Here is a 21,352-nt window from a genome sequence, read left to right on the forward strand (position 1 = left end):
CCACTTAGAGAAGTTCCTTTAGCATTTGTTGTAGAGCTGGTTTGGTGGTGCTGAATTCTGTTAGCTTTTGCTTGTCTGTAAAGCTTTTGATTTCTCCATTGAATCTGAATGAGATCCTTGCCGGGTAGAGTAATCTTGGTTGTAAGTTCTTCCGTTTCATCACTTTAAGTATATCATGCCACTCCCTTCTGGCTTGTACAGTTTTTGCTGAGAAATCAGCTGTTAACCTTATGGAGTTCCCTTGTATGTTATTTGTCTTTTTTCCCTCGCTGCTTTCAATAAGTTTTCTTTGTCTTTAATTTTTGCCAGTTTGATTACTATGTGTCTCGGTGTGTTTCTCCTTGGGTTTATCCTTATGGGACTCTCTGCACTTCCTGGACTTGAGTGGCTATTTCCTTTACCATGTTAGGGAAGTTTTCAACTATAATCTCTTCAAATATTTTCTCTGGTCGTTTCTCTCTCTCTTCTCCTTCTGGGACCCCTATAATGCAACTATTGTTGTGTTTAATGTTGTCCCAGAGGTCTCTTAGGCTGTCTTCATTTCTTTTCATTCTTTTTTCTTTATTCTGTTCTGTGTCAGTGAATTCCACCATTTTGTCTTCCAGGTCACTTATCCATTCTTCTGTCTCAGTTATTCTGCTGTTGATTCCTTCTAGTGTATTTTTCATTTCAGTTATTGTGTTGTTCATCTCTGTTTGTTTGTTCTTTAATTCTTTTACATCTTTGTTAAACATTTCTTGCATCTTCTCAATCTTTGCCTCCGTTATTTTTCCGAAGTCCTGGATCATCTTCACTCTCATTATTCTGAATTCTTTTTCTGGAAGGTTGCCTATCTCCACTTCATTTAGTTGTTTTTCTGGGGTTTTATCTTGTTCCTTCATCTGGTACATAGCCCTCTGCCTTTTCATCTTGTCTATCTTTCTGTGAATGTGGTTTTTGTTCCACAGGCTCCAGGATTGTAGTTCTTCTTGCTTCTGCTGTCTGCCCCAAGTGGGGGCTACTCTTTGTTGTGGTGCGTGGGCTTCTTATTGCAGTGGCTTCTCTTGCTGCGTAACATGGGCTGTAGGCATGCAGGCTTCAATAGTTGTGGCACGTGGGTCAGTAGTTGTGGCTCGTGGGCTCTAGACCGGAGGCTCAGTAGTTGTGGTTCACGGGCATAGTTGCTCCACGGCATGTGGGTCTTCCTGGACCAGGGCTCGAGCCCATGTCCCCTGCATTGGCAGATGGATTCTTAACCACTGCACCACCAGGGAAGTCTGCTTATCTTTTTATGTGAGGAAAAAAATGTCTCCCACTTTGGCCCATGATTATTAGAATTTTCTCTGTATGAGAATTGGCAACGTCCAACTCTCCTTTGAGGAGATGTGAGGTATTTTCAACTAAGTTTTTAAAAGGAGAAATTTAGAGACCTTTGTCCTTCAAGCGATTTGTTCTGCAAATTTTTCAGCCAAGGTACACACACTGGTGGTAAGACACTGGTCTAACCACTCCTGCTGGTGGCCAACATCACCCACTCTACCTGTCCGCCTCTTACTTCGTCCACTTACATTGTCATGGTCCTGAATGTTCCTTGTGTGGACAGCCTAGGGGCACCCCTGGGTCTTGGGCATAGGAGTTACCCTCTTAGAGCATTTAAGGTGCTTAATGAAGCGTGAACAATAATACCACAGTTATTTTGTAAGAGGAAATTTGGAAGCTGGTATTTATCTTGGTTCCTGTTGTAACAAGGGCAAGAGGCAGGTGCAGGTGTTTTTTCTAAAGGTCACATTCCTTAAGTCATGAATCTGAGTCTTTGTCTTTGGGCACACGCAGAATCTCTAACATGGAAGTTTGCATCCATAGCAATGGCCTGGGTGTAATGCTTCACACATGTTTTCTGTATAATTACGTCAGTAGATGTTGCACCAAATGCATCTATCTCAGGTTTCTGGGCTACCTCTGACCCTCTGTGATTGTTGGTGTGTAAACTAGGATGTGGCTCTTCTCTGATTGCCCGGAAGGAAGTGTGGCCAGAGGAGAAGGGGTAAGGGAGTCTATGTGTGACCTTTGCTGCAAGTTTTACCCAGGTAGGAGAGGCATTGTCTGGAGGGGGAGTTGGTCTGGGGTCAGAGGTTAGATGCGGACAGATGCTAATGGGGGGCCAGAGCCAAGACTGAGGTCACACTGGGTAGGGGAGGTGAGGGGCACGCAGAGGAGAAAAGGCTCTGGTAGACCTCCCCTCCCACATTCCTGTGTTTCCAACCTGTGCCGTCTATATATTTGTTTTGGGAGGCGTACTCGTTTCCTATTGCTGTTCTAACTGATGATCACAAACTTAGTGGCTTAAAACAATGCAAGTGTGTTATCTTACAGTTCTGAGGATTCGAAGTCCAGCACGGGTCTCACTAACATCAAGGTGTTGGGAGGTTAGTTCCTTTTGGCTCTAGAGGAGAATCCCTTTCCTTATGGCCTCCAGCTTCCAGAGGCCACCTGCGTTCCTTGGCCTGTGGCCTCTTTCTCCATCTTCAAAGCCAACAGCATAAAATCTCTCTCTCTCTTCTCCCATCTTTCCCTTCTTTCTCCCTGTCTTTCTCCTCTCTTTCCATCACCACATCTCTTTCTATGACTCTAATCCTCCTGCCTTTCTTGTATAAGCACACTGGGATCCACTCAGTGAATCCACCTGGATAATTCAGGCTCCTTTCCTCATCTCAAGATTTAACTTAGTCACATCTGCAAATCCCTTTTGCCATGTGAGGTAGCATATTCACATGTTCTGAGGATGCGTAGGTGGACATCTTTGGGGGGCATGGTGGTCATTATTCTGTCCACTGCTGGAGTTTTGCAGGGGGGGTGGTAGAGAGGAGAGAGACAAGGAAAGAAATAGGAGCACTCTCTGGAGAGAAAGTGGAAACACAGCAGTCCTTCCTTAGCCCCTGATGGAGAACTGATTTGGGGCCAAGAATATCCCTAAAAATTGGGATAAGATGGCACCTGGATCTGAGAGCAAGGACGGAGCAGAAGTGGTGCAGGGGAAGGGCTGGGAAGAGGCAGTGGTGGGGGGGGGCTCTGGGGTGCAGAAGAGAGATGACACAAGTGCACCTCAGCTGCCCAGAGTAGGAATTTCGTTCCCCTGCCCACGCAGGCCGTGTGACCCACACACCTCAAGGAAGCCTGGGAAAAAGACCTGCTGAACACTCAGCGGATAATGAGATGCACATGTGAAAGACAACAGTGAGGAAAGAACCCAGAGCTAGTTGAAATCACCTCTCTGAGCTGCGGCCTCAGAGTCCTTCACAGGCCCCATCAGCACCCTCGGTGAGGAGGAAACTCTCATGGAAGGGAGGTGTTGGGCCCCATGCTTGCTATGGGTCTCTCCACACTTCGGCTTCCTAAGTAGGTTGAAACTAACATTTCTAAAAATATGTTATATTTGTTAGTCATCAGATGCTTAATATACACTTCCTTCCCTCAAGCTTCCTGAGCATTAGCCAGGATTCAGAATTTGGAGCTAATCCAGAGCCTGACTCTAGAGCCCTCTTGGGCCTTGGGCCTATGACTGGGCCGGTAGACTACCTCTTCCTCCCCTTAGAAGAGAGGTTAGATTAAGTGGTTACTACCTCTGGAGTCCCTTAAACTAGGAAAACTCAGAGGTTACCAGGAGGCAAGTGTTTGCCTTACATTCCTATATGACGCCTCCAGGTTGGTGGCTGCTTGTGTGTGAGTGTGGTCATATGTTTGTACTAGAAGACAGATTTACTTATCATTTTTGCATTCTTGGTTTCAGTATTTAAAATGTAATGAGTTAAAAAAAATACTCTTTCGGACTTCCCTGGTGGTCCGGTGGTTAAGACTCTGGGCTTCCACTGAAGGGGGCATGGGTTTGATCCCCGGTCAGAGAATTAAGATCCCGCATGCAATACGGTGCAGCTAAAAAAAAAAAAAAAAAAAAATTCTTTGGCTGATGGCGCTTTGATGAATATAAACTAGGCAGACTGAGAATCGACCTAGAATGGAGAACTTCACTGTAATTCTGGTTGAGAACCACCGGGAGACTGATGTGGACCCACACATGCCCTTCCAGGGGGTCCTAGAGAGCTAACAGTTCAGGGCTTCAGGAGAAACTCCGCATGTAGGTTTCTCCACCTGTACAATGGGATTTATTTCAGTTGGCTCCTTGAATACTAAGCTCTTGCAGAAATGAATCACATTTAGAATGTTTCCATTGTCCCTTTAGGAAAGAACGTGTTCGAGAACTGTTTTCCCAAGGTCTGTGTTTATGGCCTGTCCATAGGATCACGCTAATAATAACAGTAGACTTGAGCCAGGGATGCTGGCTGTTTTTCTGCAGAATTCATGTCATTTGTAAACATTGTTATCTTACTACTTCAGACCCTGGGTTGAATGTAAATCCTGAAGTAAAACGTGTAGGACCAACTGTGAGTGTGCATGCCTGGCTGGACCAGCAATGACTTGGACAACTATTTCTGACTTCGGACTAGAGAGTTCTTCTGTGGAAGTAGATCTGAGCGTGTGAGCTAATGTTTGGAATTTTCTGGATAATTCTTTTGACTTCTGCCCTCTTAGATGCTAGCAGACTCCTGTCACATGGGTCTACTCTAAAGAATGCCCACGAGGGCGATGGGCTTGTTGAGTCAAATGGCAGCCTCCCCAACCAAGGGACGTTGGCAGTGGACATGGTGAGGGCACAGTAGAGGTTCAGTTCAATGCATCTCTCTTGACCCAGACCAGCAGTGAGAGGGCATGTGGAGGCGAAGCTTTTCCTTCCTTGATGCTGAGTAGGAGTTATCTTAGTCTCAAGGCTACAGCTTTATGTAATATCATCATCTGCATATATGATATTTATCAAGGATCCACAACAGGCCAGGCCCAGAATGAAAGAAAAATCTATAGAAGCCATGATTTCTGCCTCTGAGAAAATGACCTTTGAAAGGTAAAAGAGAGAATTTGAAAACACATACACATTGAATTGTTTCATGGGACAAGTCACGTTGCTCTTGAGTTTCTCTCTCATGGAAGATAATAAAAATGGGAGATAGTGAAGTTGACCCTCCTTCAGCATTTACTGGCACGAATAAAGAGCTCATTGTTCAGTGATTTGAAAACAGCCCTGAATGAAAACGTGATGGCATTAGCACACCTGACTGAAGGTTCTCTAGGGTTATTTTCTTGATTAACTTTAAGCCCAATGTCCTGGAATTTTCTTCCCCGAAGACCTACCCTGGAACCTCTCCTGACCTTTTCTTCCATCAGGGGCCCTTTTCTGGAGTGTGTTCCATAAACACAGGCTCAGCTAGCTGCCTACAGGGCAGGGAAGATTTTACTGCCAGAGTGAAGGTCTGGGGAGTATTACCCTACGGAAAGGTGGGCAGGTGACAAGTCTTGTTGGCCATTTCAGCCTGGGTCAACATCTCCACCCTAACTGTGTTTGACATACACCCTTCATGTGACTTCCCAACTCTGAACTCAATTTTCTCCTGGCCCTACCTGGCTGAGGGCTGCTCTTTTAGCTCTCCTGGGCACGAAAGAGATGAGGCAATGCCTTTGCATTACTTTCTGAGAGAACCATTGAGTGTCCATCAGATTTTGCTCCAAGCAATTCTTTAAAGAAACCACAGTCTCCTGGGCACTTATTTCCAGAAATCTTCATTACCTTTTTCCTTTCTTCCTGGACATTTTATTATCCATCCATATACATGCTCAATCTCTGCCATCACTCTCATAAAGTTTGAAGTCCTTTTTTGCTAATTTGCCTCCGATCAAGAAAGATTGGTCCAAAAAATGGTCTCTTTAACTGAGTTGAATTCTCTTTCATTCAACAAATATTTATTGAGCATCTACTGCATTCTAGGCACTGTGGTGAGGATACAGTAGAGAACAGGACCAGTAGAACCCCTGCCCTCAACGAGTTCCCTGTCTAGTGAAGAGAAAAGAGACAGGAAAACAGGAGGTGATTGGTGATGGGTGATGTCTGAGCTGACATTTAAGGATAAATAGGACTCAGGCAGAGCCTGGGTGCAATGATTAGGGTTAGGACTGTTTACTAGCAAAGAAGCTACACAGCAATCCATGAGCATTTGAAGGTAGGATTTTATTTCCAAAAGATTGTATTAGGTAGGATTACATCTGATGGCAGGTAATAAAAAATTCAGGTTATATTGTTCTAACTATGTAAAAGTTTTCTTGTTCTCATTTAACACAAAGTCGGGGGCTAGGAAGCCCACAACTAGTATGATGTTGCCATGAGGCCATCAGGAATCCAGGCTCCTGATTTTCGATCAGCATTCATCCTCAAGTTTGTCACCTCATGGCTGCAAGATGGCTGTTCAAAATCCATCATCACGTCCAAGTTCCATGCAGAAAGAACCAGGCAGGAAGGGCGAAATGCAATGTACAAAGTGAGACTCCCTCCTTTAAAGAGCTTTCTGGGATGCCTAACCCAGTCATTTCTTCTTATACCTCATTGGCTAGTATCATGTTACATGGCTGCCTATCTATAGGAGAGGGGAAGTGCATCACCACCACGAACAAAACCTGGGTGCTGTTAAAAGGAAGGAGAGGAAATTAGATATTGGATAAGAAACCAGCAGTTTCTGCAAGAGCGACAGAAGCAACAACAAAAAAACAATACCTTCATTTTTATATTGCATCATATCCATTAATGCATCTTATCCTATGGAAATACAAGGAGGTGAAAGGCAGACATCCTTCTTTTTTCACAGAGACTTGGAGAAGCAATCTGACCTTACCAAGGTTATCAGAAATACAATCCAGTACACTCTGAAGCCCACAGCATGTGTTATATATGATGTTGCTTATGAGTTATGCTCTATACAGTAGATCTTGGACATTCAAGAAGAGTATGTCCCAGGACTCTGAAACTCTATATTCAGGAAAAGACTGTAACATGCCACATCCCTAATAGAGCAGGAGGAAAGAAAGGTCAGGACCAGAATAGCAAAGCCTCCTGGAAATAGATGCTGAACTAGCTGCCAGCTAGGCTCATCCACTATTACTAGTGGCTGTTAATAACAGCATTTATAACAATAGCTAACACTCATTGAGTCCTTTGTTCTTACAGGCATTATTTCATTCCACCTTCGTAACAGCACTGTGAGTTAAGCATACTATCATTGTCTTTCCTCTACAGAGGAGGATATGGAAGTTCAGAGAGGTTAAGCAACATGCCCAGTGTCACACAGCCCATTCGTGGCAGGGCTAAGGTTCAGACTCAAGCCTGTTTGACTACAGCATCTAAATTCCAAACCTAATTTCCTTTTTACGGCTCTTCCCTGGATCTGACTCACTCTTGCATACCAGACAATGAGAATAGAATTCAAATTAGGACCTCAAAAAAATTATAAATTAATAGATGCCATGCTTTCTCAAGGTTGCTTATCTCAGATCTAAAGTGTAGGAGTTAAATCTGTACATTCTCAGGGTCTACCGTAGTTAACTCTTTCAGCCCTGCCTTGGGTGAATGCAGATCTCTGATGCCAAATTCCCTCTGACTACACTGTTTATTGCACTTGGTCTCATCCCAGAGATTTTTGTCTGGTCTTCTTCCTGTGAAGTGGAGTTTGCTGTAATTGCTTGGCTGTCATTAATGTAACTATCCCTTTGAGCCATTTCTATTAAGGTTTAGGCCTTCAGTTAGCAAAATGGATTTTAATGTTCGTAAATATAATATGAGCTAGGAGAGGAGTCTGGGGCTTCTGTGGCATTCCAGAGCTTAGGCATGCAAAGTAGCCCTAGTGTTAAGATAGACAGTACAGTCTGGAATCACAGATCTCAGCACTGGAGGAGATGATATGGCCCAGCCTCTACAGAACCAGGTAGGTAAGGCATTATTAGCTCCATTTCAAAGATGAGATGACTGAAGCTCAGAGCTTCAATGAAATGCACAGAGTCCGACAGCTAGTATCAGAGCCTAATTCAATTATTCAGGGGAGCAGGAAGAATGGAGTGACTTTTGTTCTTACAGATCAGGAGCCTATATACACTGGACAGTGCTTTATGTCTGTCTGTCTGTCAAGGCTCTTTATTAGTCTCAGAGAGAATGACACAGCCTATTCTGACATAGGGACAGTTTGCAACTTAACAAGGAAACCATCACTTCTCTTGCCTCTGTCAGTGTAGTCAGGACAGCGACAGGTAAAATACCTTAAATGCATATTCTAAATATACATGTATAGGTGGAGTTGGTTCACTTTAACATTCCTGTGTCACAATATCCAGAGATTCACTTTGAGCTCAGAGCTCCAAGCTGTGTTCCAAAAATGCTGATTTCATCCAGTGTCTTCCTTCCTTCCAGCAAGCTGGAGGACAGCTTCTGAGTATTTGCTTATTCACACGGTGGGCTCTGAATATGCCATGTTCATGCCCTCTTCCAACACAGATTAGCTTCCAGCCCATCTGCTCCCAGCCAGTGATGTAAATGTACCAGCTGCTTCCCAAGAACCAGTCTGCATCCTGTAGGAGGGGCAGGTCCCTTTCCCTTTCCCAGGTCCCTTTCCCTGCTGCCTGCTCTCAGCCTAAGCCCTCTTGCCAACCATGGTGGGTCCCTCCGTTCTCACATCTCCCCATCTGAGAATCAGAGCACACAATCCTCTTATGAGCCCATGATTTATCAGCACAGCTCCAGCTAAGGGCTCTAAGTCTGATTCTCTATGATCTACTGATTGTGGGAACATGGCAAGGGTTGTTTAAAGGGGCTGGGCTGGGCTGGGCCCCTGCAGCTGACAGACAGAAGGTGGCTGGGGGAAAAGCTGCCCTCTAATCGGAAAATGAAGGCGCTTCTGTTGCTCGTCCTGCCTTGGCTCAGCCCTGCCAACTACACTGACAATGTGGCCAACCTACACTTCCTGTACTCAGAACTGTGAGTGCCCCTCTCACCGTGCCTGCCTGTGTTTGTGTATTGGGTATGGTCGGGGGTGGGACCTGAGTCCGTTCCTTGGCTGGTATGTCGGTTTAGAGGAATCAATTCCACATGCACTAGATGCACTTGGACAAAACACACTGCCGGCAGTTTAAAGCAGCGTGCTTAGCTGTCTGTGATTTAACAAAAAAACACCATCTTACTGATGCAATGCTTTCCCAACAAGGCATTTTCTTCCCTGCTTCTGTGCCAACACTGCTTTCTCTTTTTTGGTACTCTGCTTTTTCTCAGTAGATGTGTCTTCTCTTCCTTCCATAAATAGAACCAAAGAACAGTTAAGAACAGAGGCTGCATGCACAGATGTGCAGTCTCTATCAGGCATTTCTAGTTATGAGCAGATATCATCCTTTTTTGAGACAGTCGGTCTCCATACCTGCAAACACAAAGAGTATCAGTATAGGGGCAAGATAGCCCTATATGTAAAAAAAAAAAAAAATCTACATCCATTTTGCTTCTATTTTTGATAATTTTTATACATAGGAAAGCAGAAAGAACGCTGCAGTGAGCACCCATATTCATGTCACCTAGATTTAATGATTAACATTTTGTCACTTTTGCCTCATTTGTTTTATTTTTTTACAGAAGTGGTTTGGAGTAGATTGCAGTCATCATAACATTTTACCTCTAAATATTTCATTATGCATCTCTAAAAAAGAAAGACATTTTCCTCCATGACCTATGTCCATTTTGTAAGAGGAAATGACTCATATCTCCAACCTTTACAGTGATATTTTTCTGGCTCTTTTTTGTTAATAAGCTTTGAAAGAGGATTGCAGACTGATGTGAACAGCTTCTAGCAATCAGGTGAAAGGTGCTGCTGTGTGTGCCTCAGTGTTTGCAGAATTTACAAAAAGGTAGTTCTCCTCACTCACCAGACAGGTAAAAAATAGCAAGAGTTGGCTTATGTATAAATGAGAGTCAGTGGGCAAATGAAGAGGGACTCTATAAACAGAGTACGAAGAGCCCAGACTAGAAAAGCTTGACTGGTCAGATTTAGATAGAGATCCCCACATGTTTAGATATAACCAGTGCCTCTGTTATAGTTAGACAGACTAACCAATTTGCCCAGCACAGTAGATGCTCAATAAATGCTCCGTAAGTAGAGAAAAGAATGAATGACCTGGGTCTTTGGAGGCACGTCATTCATTCTGAGGACTCTTCATTTCAGGATTTCCTGGTCCTACCTTATTGGAATGTTACCCCAGTCCACCTTGGATAAGAAGGTTCAGAGAGAAAGTATCTAGCTTAAGCCTGAATAGTGAGCATCTCCGGGGTGATAATGACATTGTGGAAGCTTTTCTAGAAAAATATACAATGGCAGAATTAATTGGGATGGTGGAAAGGCCCTTTCCTCTCTCTTGATGGATGCCGAAGGTATCTGTGAAATCTAGTGCCAAAAAGCATTCCTTCCCACCCTTGTCACTGGCACCCCTCCACCTCCACCCGCAGCCCCCATCTGCTATCCTTGTTAGTTGCTGTATTAGTTTCCTAGGGCTGCTGTAACAAATCACATACACATAACAACACAAATTTATTCTCTCACAGTTCTGGAGGCTAGAGGTTTGCAATCAAGGTGTCAACGGGGCCACACCCTGTGAAGGCTGTAGGGGAGAATCCTTCCTTGCCTCTTCCAGCTTCTGGTGGCTCCAGGCATTCCTTGGCTTGTGGCTGCGTCCCTCCAGTCTCTGCCTCCGTCTCCGCATGGCCTTCCAATGTGTGTGCTCTCTAATTCTACATCTTCTTCTCTTCTTATAAGGACACTTGTCACTGGATTTAGGGCCCACCTGGATAATCCAGGATGATCTCATCTTGAGAGCCTTAGCTTCATTGCATCTGTAAGACTCTTTATCCAAGTAGGGTCACATTCACAGGTTCTGGGTGGCATATCTTTTGGGGGCCACCATTCAACCCATGACAGGTGCTAGTGAGGAGCCTTTCCATTGAGTTACGTTCTGTCTTATAGCCTAATTAAAGGAAGGCTCTTCATACTGGCTTACAGTTTTCTTTTCTGCAAATACATGAATCAAAGGCAACTTTTCTGTTGGATAACTGAGCGAACGTAAGCTGGCCATTCTTTCTGAAATGTGAAGCAATCCAGGAAGCGGGATGCCAGAAAATTGCAAAGACCATGTTCCCATTACTGATTTGACAGAACTTTCTTGGAAGCTTCCTGTTGCTAGGGATGCTTTATAAGAGAATTCTATGCAGCTGTTACCTGATGCTGCTGGTGATAATGAACTAATCGGTGAATTAATGACACATTGCAGGTACTGTGGCAGGTGCTGGAAGGAATACGGGCAGTAAAAACTTAGTCACACTACCCACCCTCTAGGAGCTGAGGATCTAATTGAGAAGACAACATTGATGCAGATAAGAAATATAACAATGATCCAAGGCATAAGAGGATAAGTCTTTAAACAGTAGGGCAGGTAACCAGTTGAGAGGAGGTGGAGATTGTGCGTTTCGGTGAAATTGATCAGGGAAACCTTGGGGAGAAGTTGGGGGTTTTGAGTGGGATCTTGAAGTAATTAGGGAGGAATTAGGCAGAGCTGGAGGGAGAAAGCGTTTCAGGCAGGGTCAGTTGCACCGGTAAAAAGGCTTAGGAGGTAGCTAACACTTTGGTGGGTCAGCAAAGGTTTGGAAAACAACCGAGAGCCGTGAGTGGTGCTCCTGGGTCTGCTCAGCATTCTCAGAGTGGGGACCGTGGGGTGATGAGGTGCTACCATAGGCTGCTGGGATCTCAAAGGTGGAGGGGACTCACTGGGAAGCCAGGCTTCCCCCTGCCACCCTCGTCTGAGCTTTGGCATCTGGGCCTTCGGTGAGGCTGGCCCTGTGCCCCGAGCTTCCAGCCGCAGAGCTCCTCCTGGATTTCCCTTTCTCTCTGACACCAAGACTCTCTCAGGCTGAGTCCTGTTCCCTTGGGGCCCCGCTGGAAAACTGGAGCTAATCCAGTAAGCGGATTCAAACTTAAGAGGTGGCACCTAGAGGTCTCAAATTCAAATGCCTACAGCAACCAGGCAGGAGTTATCTGAACATGTGACTCATTCGGGTATAAGACCACAGGAAGAGGTGAGGCCTCTGAACAACTGCCGAGAAAATACACACACACGCACACACACACACACACACATCTGAACATGTGACTCATTCGGGTATAAGACCACAGGAAGAGGTGAGGCCTCTGAACAACTGCCGAGAAAATACACACACACGCGCACACACACACACACACATATATATATATATATATATAAAATGTCTAAAGGCATTTAAACCCAAAATAAAACAAAAACACCACGTCCAATCCAGCAGATCGCTTCTGCCTGGTTTGGCCTTGAGGGCCAAGAGTTTATGACCCTGGGCAGCTGCTTCTTTAAACATTTCCATTGACACCTGTTGCCATGACCCAGAGGAGAGTGAATTCCACGGAAGAAGCCTAAAACCAGAGTATTTGGTGTCAAGGAGTCCCAGTCAGAGGTTAGGGGACAGGGAGTCTAGGACTGCTCTTGGGGTCTACAAAAAGCATGCCATAGGGATCAAGGGCAATGCTTTCTTCTACAAGCCCTCACCCCCCCGGACTCCCACAAACTCTTTTTGAACTTCCTAGACCCACAAGCAAATTTATGAAATAGACTTTGAGTCTCGCGGACCTGAGCATGGATCCAGCCTTCTCATCGTCCTGGGTCTATTTACAGCCTCATGCGTGACAAGACTTACAGGTGAATGAAGTCCTTGGAACAGCGTGGGTTCTGAGGACCCCCCTCACAAAAGAACCGAGGGCCCGGTTTGTCTTTTAAAATGCAGGTGTTTGAGCTCTAAATCAATTCACTAAAACAAAAATCTTGGCAGGGGAGGGTGCATCCATTTTCATGCTTAAGTTCCCCAGGTGTTTCTTATGGAGCCCATCCTATTTTCAGTCTTAACAAGCTCCCCAGGTGATCCTTATAGAAACTATAATTTAAGAACCTTTAGATCCAGTTCAGATGCTGACTCACTCTGACTTCTCCCCCGTGGAGAATCATCTCTGTGCGTCTCCTCTGCGTCTCCTCTGCTGGGTATCACCTGCAGCGTTCCTGTCCGTCTCCTCTGCCTGGTGAGTCCTTAGAAGGAGAGCTTTTTGAGAGATGTCAATTTCTGTACACCCAGCTTCTGTGCGGTATAAGCTTAAGTTGAACTAAATGAGATGGATTTGCCTCATGTCTTGGCTAATCCCTTGGCAAGCTGGCCTTATCTCAGGTTTTGCAGAAAGCAGCACCGGGCATGAGTAACTGAGATGGCTGCTTCTGGGGTCAGTGATCTCCCATGGCTTTTGTAACATTTGTTTAAATATTTTGTTTAGCAAAAATCCCGGGGAAAAACCTTAGAGTTTGGTGGGGTGGTGAGATGCATTTTATGGTCCAGCCCCTACTCTTAAGAGCCATTTACAGAAAATTGAAAGTTTTGTCATCTTTCCCTAGCCTTTCAAATTTCTAGCTCCTCCAGCCCCTGAAAAGACTTCTTACTTTGTGTCCTATTTTGGTAGATGCTGTGTTCATGCCCATGGTGTAAAGTCTGAGTGAGTTTTGAGTAGGCGTACCGTAAGTTGGAGCCCTGTTTTTCAAAGTAGGTAACTGTCCTTTGTTTTAGAGATGAAGGTATCATTAAGAGAGCTAGGGCTTCCCTGGTGGCGCAGTGGTTGAGGGTCCGCCTGCGGATGCAGGGGACGCGGGTTCGTGCCCCGGTCCGGGAAGATCCCACGTGCCGCGGAGCGGCTGGGCCCGTGAGCCGTGGCCGCTGAGCCTGCACGTCCGGAGACTGTGCTCCGCAAAGGGAGAGGCCACGGCAGTGAGAGGCCCGCGTACCACCAAAAAAAAAAAAAAAAATGACAGCTAGGCGTGGTCTCTGGGGGATGAGAGATCCTTGAAACTGGTGCTACTACTGTAGCTGTGTGGCTTCTCAGAAAGCCAGGGCATGCTGGCTCTCTTTCTAGCTTACAGTCAAATATTCTTGGTTGGGAACCGGCATCACAGTATCCATGCCCGTATCTGGAGGCAAAAATTACACTCTCTCTCCCCTGACTCCTGGAGAGATAGTAGCTCTAAGGAGGGAAGGTTTATTCCCCCTAGAGTTTTGTGCTCGGGAAATTAAAATGAACAACTCCAGTTTTGCAACGTGAATCATTTAAGGTTGTGGGAAAATGTCTCCTGGAGAAACTGCCCAGAGCGGCAGAAGTTACGAGGCAGCCCTGTGTGTGTCGTTCCTGGGACACATGTCTCGGGTCCAAGGAGCCCAGCCACCCAGAGCCTCCCTGGCAGAACTTCCTTGAACCAACCTGTAAAACACACCTCTGACAAATTCCACTGTCTTTGTTGGGGTTCACGGGCCAAAAAGAGCCTTAAATCACACCCAGCTGGGCATTCTGGGCTCTCAAATGAGGAGATGGTTTGCCCTGGTCCGACTTCTCCATTTCCCCTTCTCTAGGTAAAGGTCATGCAGCAGCACTGGCCTCCTCCCTGCTGGCTTCAGCCAGACTTGGCCATGAACTACACAGCCTGGGGAGGCATCTTTTTTTAAGGGCACAAGGCATCTCTAGATTGTTGTTGTTGGATTCTTTCTTGTGTGAATGAGGAGGAAGAGGGTTGAGGGAGAGGAGTGCGGTGCAATGACCTCAGCATCCTTTTCCTCCCCACTTCATTTGCACTGTGTTAAGGACCCCCAACGCTTTCCAAGTTTAAACCAATAGGGTGAACTCCATGGGTTTGCCAGGAAACGCTTTCCAAGTTGAGTCTCAAAGAAGTTGTTTCTTTTCCATCAAAACTGAAAAGGGAAAAAAGAAAAAAACCTGCTGATCTCTGGATTTTTCTCATCCTATGTTTTGAGAATCTGAATTTGAGTTTAGATTAGGACTTAGAAGGAAGGAGATAGAGTTTACAGAGGAAATGGAGTGAGGTGGAGAAATCCTACTCCAATGGAGAGGAGCAAAGCCAGGGCCCGTCTGGGTTCAGTGACTCTCGATGTCTTTCAAAGCGTGGCAGCTCCACACATGTCTAATAGGGCATTTTTCCTTAAATCTACAACGTGTGTATTTGGAAGGAAATTGAAGCCGCATGTTCCTGATTTATTTACACTTCACTCATCAAAATGGTGCTTTGTAATGATTCTTTGTCCAAAGAGCATAGTGATCCTGTTTAATGGTTTTATTTTTTTTTTTTCTCCTTGAGAATTAGCAAGTTCTCTTTGGCCAGCAGAAAAGCAACGCCGGTCCCAAACCATTTGCTTTCTGGTCTAAAAGGCAAAACCCGAGGGCTTCCTGTCTTTCTTGGTGTCACCTGACTATGTCAGGTGGATGAAAGACAGTGGGAAATTTTTTTTTTTTTAATATCAGGACTCACTGATTGCTTCATGTTTGGTGATTTTTTTTTAATTTTATTTTATTTTTATGATAAATCTCAACACAAAAGTAGAGTATAAGGAATCCCCATGTACCCTGATACCCACCTCTAATAATTAACAATTCATGGATATCTGTTTTCCTCTCTATCCTCCTCTGAAGCAAATCTCAAGTCTCGTACTTCAGCTGCTAATACTAAACGTTTTAGTATTTACCTCTAAAGGATAACGATTCTTAAGAAATGTAACCATAACACTAATATCACACCAAAACAACCATAATTCCTTAATATCAAATGTGCAGCCAGTTCAAATTCTCCCTTTGGCCTCAGAACTTTTTATAGTTTGTTTGAATCGTGAGCTAAATAAAGTTTACACGTTACAACTGGTTGCCATATCCCAAGTCCTCCTCCCTTCCCCCCTCCAGACTCCCTGGAAGCAAAGGTGTTCTCGAGGTAAATTCTGAGGAATATAACTTTGGAAAACTCCCAGTACTGGGTTAGTAGCTGAAAAAGAAAAATACAGCAATTATTTTAATTTCCTATCAAATTGAAGGGAATGTAAGGAAGACAAGATCCAAAGCACTGAACAATCTTGTGAATTTAACCAAGATGGGTGTTTTTGATGGCCTTGTCACCCAGAAGCTTTAAGAGAGGGAACTTAAAGAGGATGGGGAAATATCTTCTCCCCAAGGTGATAATCTCCCAATTTTTTTCATCACAGACCTGTATCAATAAATTTGTTCATATGCCTGTCATACGTATGATTATTTATAAATTATGCACATGTATTACTGTATTATATCCATTATAAGACATTACAAGAGTATTGTTAAAGGATCAGGAAATTCTACATAAGCGTTCTATTACAGTCTCCCCACATTCCTCACGGGCGTCATCACTTTGGAGACCACCGCGGAGGAACAGGCTCTCCGGACCGGTTGGCATCAGAACACAACCCCTTCTTTAAAGTAAACAGAAAATTTCACACTGTCCGTCTGTGGGATTGGCCTTGGAAGGGCAGGAAATGGCCCTTATCTGCAAGCCAACGAAAACTTGCAGGCGAGAGAATCAGATATCTTTTCTCCTAGTTATTTTCCCCCTTCTTGACCATCACTCCTCCTTTTGCCTGGCCCATGTGGACCCCACTCTCTTCCAGCTTCCTCTACCCCGAACTGCACCTGCTTTCATAAACCCCAAGAGTGGGTCCAGGGGAGGGTCCAGGGTTATGAAAACTGAAGCATTTATTTTTTTAAATTTAATTTTATTTATTTTTTACACAGCAGGTTCTTATTATTTATCTATCTTATACATACTAGTGTATATATGTCAGTCCCAGTCTCCCAATTTATCCCACCACCACCACCCACCCCGCTTTCCCTGGTGTTCATACAGAAAACTGAAGCATTTCGAGGAGTCCTCTTCAAACAAACAAACAGAATCATGAATTCACACTGGCTAGGTCCCCGGTCAGCTTCTTGGGAGGGCTCATGCATGCCTTGAGGTGTAATCATAGGTCTTACAGTAACCCCCCTTCCTGTGAGAGCACTGAAATACCAACTGTCTGTCTGTGTCCCTCCCCCTCCTCATTTCTCTTTCTCTTTTAGTTCCCTATAGAACCAGCTCTGGGAACTCTGGTGCCCCTCTAAGCCCACTGCTCCTGTGTTTAACTTCTGCCTATCCAGAGCTTTCTTGATGATCAGTAGGCCAAGGGAGTACCTGTGGCCCCTTCCCCACCCTCTTCCTTCATTGGCAGTTCTACCCAGAAGAACAGGAGAGAGAGAGAGACCAGGGCCCCAAGACCATGAGGGAAGTCTCTTTGTCACCCTGAAATCCGTAATCAAGTGGCCCACCACTGGAAGGTTGGAGGTGAGATAACTTGGTGATTAAAGGCACATGCTCAGGAGTCAGGCTGACTCAGCTTTCTATTCAGTCTCTGCCAGCTGAGCAACCTTGGGCAAGTTACTTAGCCTCTCTGAGCTTTTTCTCATCTATAAATGAGGGTAGTAACACCTATCTCACAGATTGTGAGTATTGAATGCAGTTAAATAAAGCATTTAGTACTGTTCCTGGTACATAGCAAACCCTTAAATTATGGGTTTTATTATTAGTAATAGCAGTAGTTATTAGAACAACTCATCAATTCTAAGATACTTCTTAGTATGAGAGTAGGCTGCATCTTGTAAGTGGCACTATACAAAGATAATGGGCAGTGCTTCTTTCTTCTATTTCTGTAAAATAATGGTGCACCGACAATAGATGGAGTCTCCGATTTAATGACATTTGATAATTAAACTTCATCCACCGTGAGCAGGGATGGGCTAAGGTCAAGGAAATGGAGTTGCTGAAACCCTACATTCCCTCCCTCCTTTCCTCCCTCACTGAAGAGGTAGGCAAGTGCCTTAGCTGAGCTGAGAAAGGGGGGACTAGCATTCCTGGGTGAAGCCTGGGGAGGCACCTGAGCCATCTGTCAGTGGATGAGGGCCCCGCCTCCTACACAGCTCTGCTTCCGCGGTGGGTCCTTCTCTCTGGACCATCTTCCACGCTTCCTCCCTGCAGTCATTCCTCACCACTTAGCTCCTTGTCTTGTTACCTTGACATTGCAGCTCCTACTTCTCTTTTCCTCTTTCCTACCCATCTACCCATCTTCCCCCCTTCCCCAGTTTGCACAAGAACGCTGGATCCAGCATGTCTCTTGGCTGGTGGAGTCCGTGGCCCAGAGCCATGGTTTTTTTCGAGCCAAAGTGGGCTGTGGAGATGATCCAGCCCAGTCTGCCCATTTTGTAGAAGAAACTGAGGTATAGTAATTCACCCAAATAACTCAGTCCTACCAGTAACAAGCTGTGTGACCTCAAACAAGTCATGACATTTTTGGGGAAACGGTGCTAACGCATTCATTATTCTAATGTTTCCTCAGGAAACAATAAAACTGGAGTTAGTTGTTAAAAACTTTAACAGCTTTGGGCAAAGCAATGGCATAGATGTGATATGATATAATGATGCATGTGACCACACACATTGCCTTTAGGGAAGTGAGTGTCCTCTGAGGGTATATGACCACCTGGGCATGCTCAGAGAGGCCTATCGTGGGACTTCCTTGATCAGTTTTGTACAGATGCAACCTGAGGCCATTTGACAGTAATAAAGCTTCATATTGGAATGTGGCAATCCAAGGATTTTCATGTAATTCCAAGGGTTTCATATACAAATGGTGGCAGCAGAGAGGCGGAGCCCAATCATGAAGCAGTTACAAGCTTCAGCTTGTAGTGATTAGAACCGTGGCTTCAGAAGTCACTCAGATCTGAGTTCAAGTTCTGTCGCATCACTTACCAGCTGTGTAACTTTGGATAGATTAATTACTTAACTTCAGCTGGGCCCCAAGTTTCTCATCCTTAAGTCAGTTTTTAATGATGGTACCTACCCCATGGGGTAAAAATTAAATATACACATGAAGCACTTAGTAGATGCTTGGAGCATTGCAAGGACACTATAAACGTTAGCCATGGTGACGATAAACTACCTCATTTGAACCTCATAGCAAATGTAGTGAATCCCCATCTTATTGATGAGACAGCTAAGCATCATTGAGGTTGAGGAAGCTCCCCAAGATGATCCGGCCATCCTGGAATGCAGGCCTCCCGATTCTAGGACCAGGGCTGCTTTTCCTCTGCGTCTCCCTTTGCTGCCATGGAGATGGCATTGCTGGGGTGTGTCTCGGGTTGTTTCAGGCCTTTACAATTCGCTAGAGCCAGGTGGGGGGACTGAGCTGGATTCTGAACCCGAAAAGTAAACTGCTTTATAGATGAAACTTTTCTGGGTGAAATATTTGGGTAGTTTCTCTGGCCAGTTGAAATTATGCTGAAGACTTTCTAGCATGTACAACTATTTTTTCCACTGGAGTAGGCATAAGGGAGCAGACTACAAGTGGTCCCAAAGACGTTCTTTAAAGTGGTCAGCCAAAAATGTTTTTTGGCCTCATGAGCTAATTGACGATAGATTAAAGAGGATCAAAGGGATTCTGTTGCAAATGCATTTGGAATAACCCTTCCCTCCAAGATGCTGCTGCAGTTTTTATAGAAAAACATCTGGGCACCATCAAAAGCAGAGGCTCCCTCCACCCTCACTCCCCCCCATGTGACAAACCCTGTGAAGATCGGAAGTGTCATCAGGGATGTGCAAGTCATGTAGCATCATGGTCATGAGTGTGGACTCCAGAGAGCCAGACAGACCCTGGACCTGTCACTTGCTTAGTGTGTGTCTTAACTGCCCTAACCTCCGAGATCAGCCTTATGGAGGACTAAGTGAGATCACATGCAGCTCCAGTACCATGCCTGCCACGTGAGCATTAATGACCAATGTGAGCTCTCCTTACGCTTCCGTCTTTGCTACTTTACAAGCCAACTTCCTTTCTTTGCTCCCTGCATATTTTTCTATTTTAAAAAGATACCCATGTGGTGGTATTGGGTGGTGGTGTCAGTGTCTGAGTTCTAAAGTCTTCTCCCTGAGGAGGTCCCCTCTTTTGATCTCCTTGGGTTCTACTCAGGATGGCAGCCCAATTCCATCAGGGAATTATAATTCCTTTTAACGTCACAAAAAAAAACGATTCAACCCCTGAGAGGTACTGATTCTCCCTGAAAAGGCCCCAAACACTTATAGTTAGCTTCAGAGAATTTAAAAGTCCAAATAGCAACTAGACGGGAATGGTATCTAGGACTCAAATACAGGTTGGGGGAGGGTAAAGGAGACTATGAAAAAGCGTTCTTTGTAACTCAGGCATTGTTTCTTTAGTAATAAAAGAACCAGACAATTTAGGTTATTCTGTGGGAAATGTGGTCAATTTGTTTGTTTTTTAATCCCCCATTCAGTTGCTTGGCATCAGTAAAGATAGCGTCAGGTCAATGAATTTATTTTCTCACCTTTCACTGAGTTTCTCTGCCCGTAGGTCCATCTCCTCTTAGTTCCTTGGTTTGGTTGACAGAGTTAGATCAAGGCATGTGGACCTCCAAGGAATCCAATGATTTGGTTCGCCTTCAGATTCTTTACTTAACAAAAGCAGGGAATTTCTATTCATGAAAACAGTACCTTACAGAAACAGACTGACTGCTTGGTACAGTAGACATAAATTAATATTCTGGAAAAATCCAGCAAGACATTTCCCACTTCTTAGACGTTCTTATTCTCTGTTCAGCGTTTTGTTTTATACGTGTGGGGGGGTTCTTTTTTCTTTTTTTAAAATTTTCCAAACTAGGCGACCAGTGATAGATGAATTAGTGTGCATTTAGGTAAGGAAAAGAAAGCATTCATTTCTGGGAAGCATATAATTTAATAAATATGTATTGAGTACCTATGAAATAGCAGGCATGTTCGAGACTGAGGATTGTGCAATAAACATATATTCCAGTGAGAGGGCAGTAAGCAAGAAAATAAATAGCATATCAAATAGAAATAAGTGTTGTGAAATAAAACAGCATCTCTTTGCCCTGGTTTATTGATATAAGGAAGACTGTCTTACATAAAGGAAAAGACACTTGAGCAGAAACCAGAAGGCAGTGAGGAAGGGAGCTGTGAGGGCACCTGATGTTGGGACAAGTGTGGGCTTTGGAGTCAGGCTGTGCTGTTTGCAAACCCTAGATCTGACACTTTCTAGTTCTACGTCTCCTTATGTGGCCTTAACTTACCTCTTTGGCCTCAGTTGTCTCATCTGTGAAATGGGAATGGTGACTCCTACAGCACAGGGTTCCTGTGAGTAGCCAGTGATACCCACGGAAAAAGAGCTGGCATCTGGGCAGGCTAGGCGAGGTAACTTCCTGCTGCTTCTGCTTTCATCTTTCTTTGCTGGATTATTCCTGAACAAGGGTGGGGGAGGGGTTTGTACCTAGTTAAACCCTACTCTGGGTCTCATGCTCTGAATATTGTTTGCATTGGAATGTCAAATACCAATGACCTCCCCCTCCACACACCCCCAGTCTTGCTCGGTGTGAATTCATGGTTAATTTTCTCATCCCTAAATTGTGTTGTTTTCTCTTATTTCTCCAGCTTGTTCATA

General features: G+C 44.7%; 1 protein-coding gene across 5 annotated transcripts in view; it reads left to right on the top strand.

Annotated features, from left to right (window-relative positions):
• The window catches only part of LNX1 (ligand of numb-protein X 1), a 207,855-nt gene that overhangs the window by 87,950 nt on the left and 98,553 nt on the right, over window positions 1-21,352 (top strand). The window contains exon 1 of one of the 5 annotated variants that reach the window (XM_024131940.3): window positions 8,531-8,878. The exons of 3 other annotated variants lie outside the window; for them this stretch is intronic. In XM_024131940.3, the coding sequence (XP_023987708.1) occupies window positions 8,787-8,878 (92 nt within the window). In that variant the 5' untranslated portion in view covers window positions 8,531-8,786. Of the gene's footprint in view, window positions 1-8,530; window positions 8,879-12,622; window positions 12,658-21,352 lie in introns of those variants that run through there. One more of the 5 variants, XM_055085964.1, reaches the window with a different exon arrangement.

The sequence above is a fragment of the Physeter macrocephalus genome, chromosome 7 (genome assembly GCF_002837175.3).
Source record: "Physeter macrocephalus isolate SW-GA chromosome 7, ASM283717v5, whole genome shotgun sequence".
NCBI lineage: Eukaryota > Metazoa > Chordata > Mammalia > Artiodactyla > Physeteridae > Physeter > Physeter macrocephalus.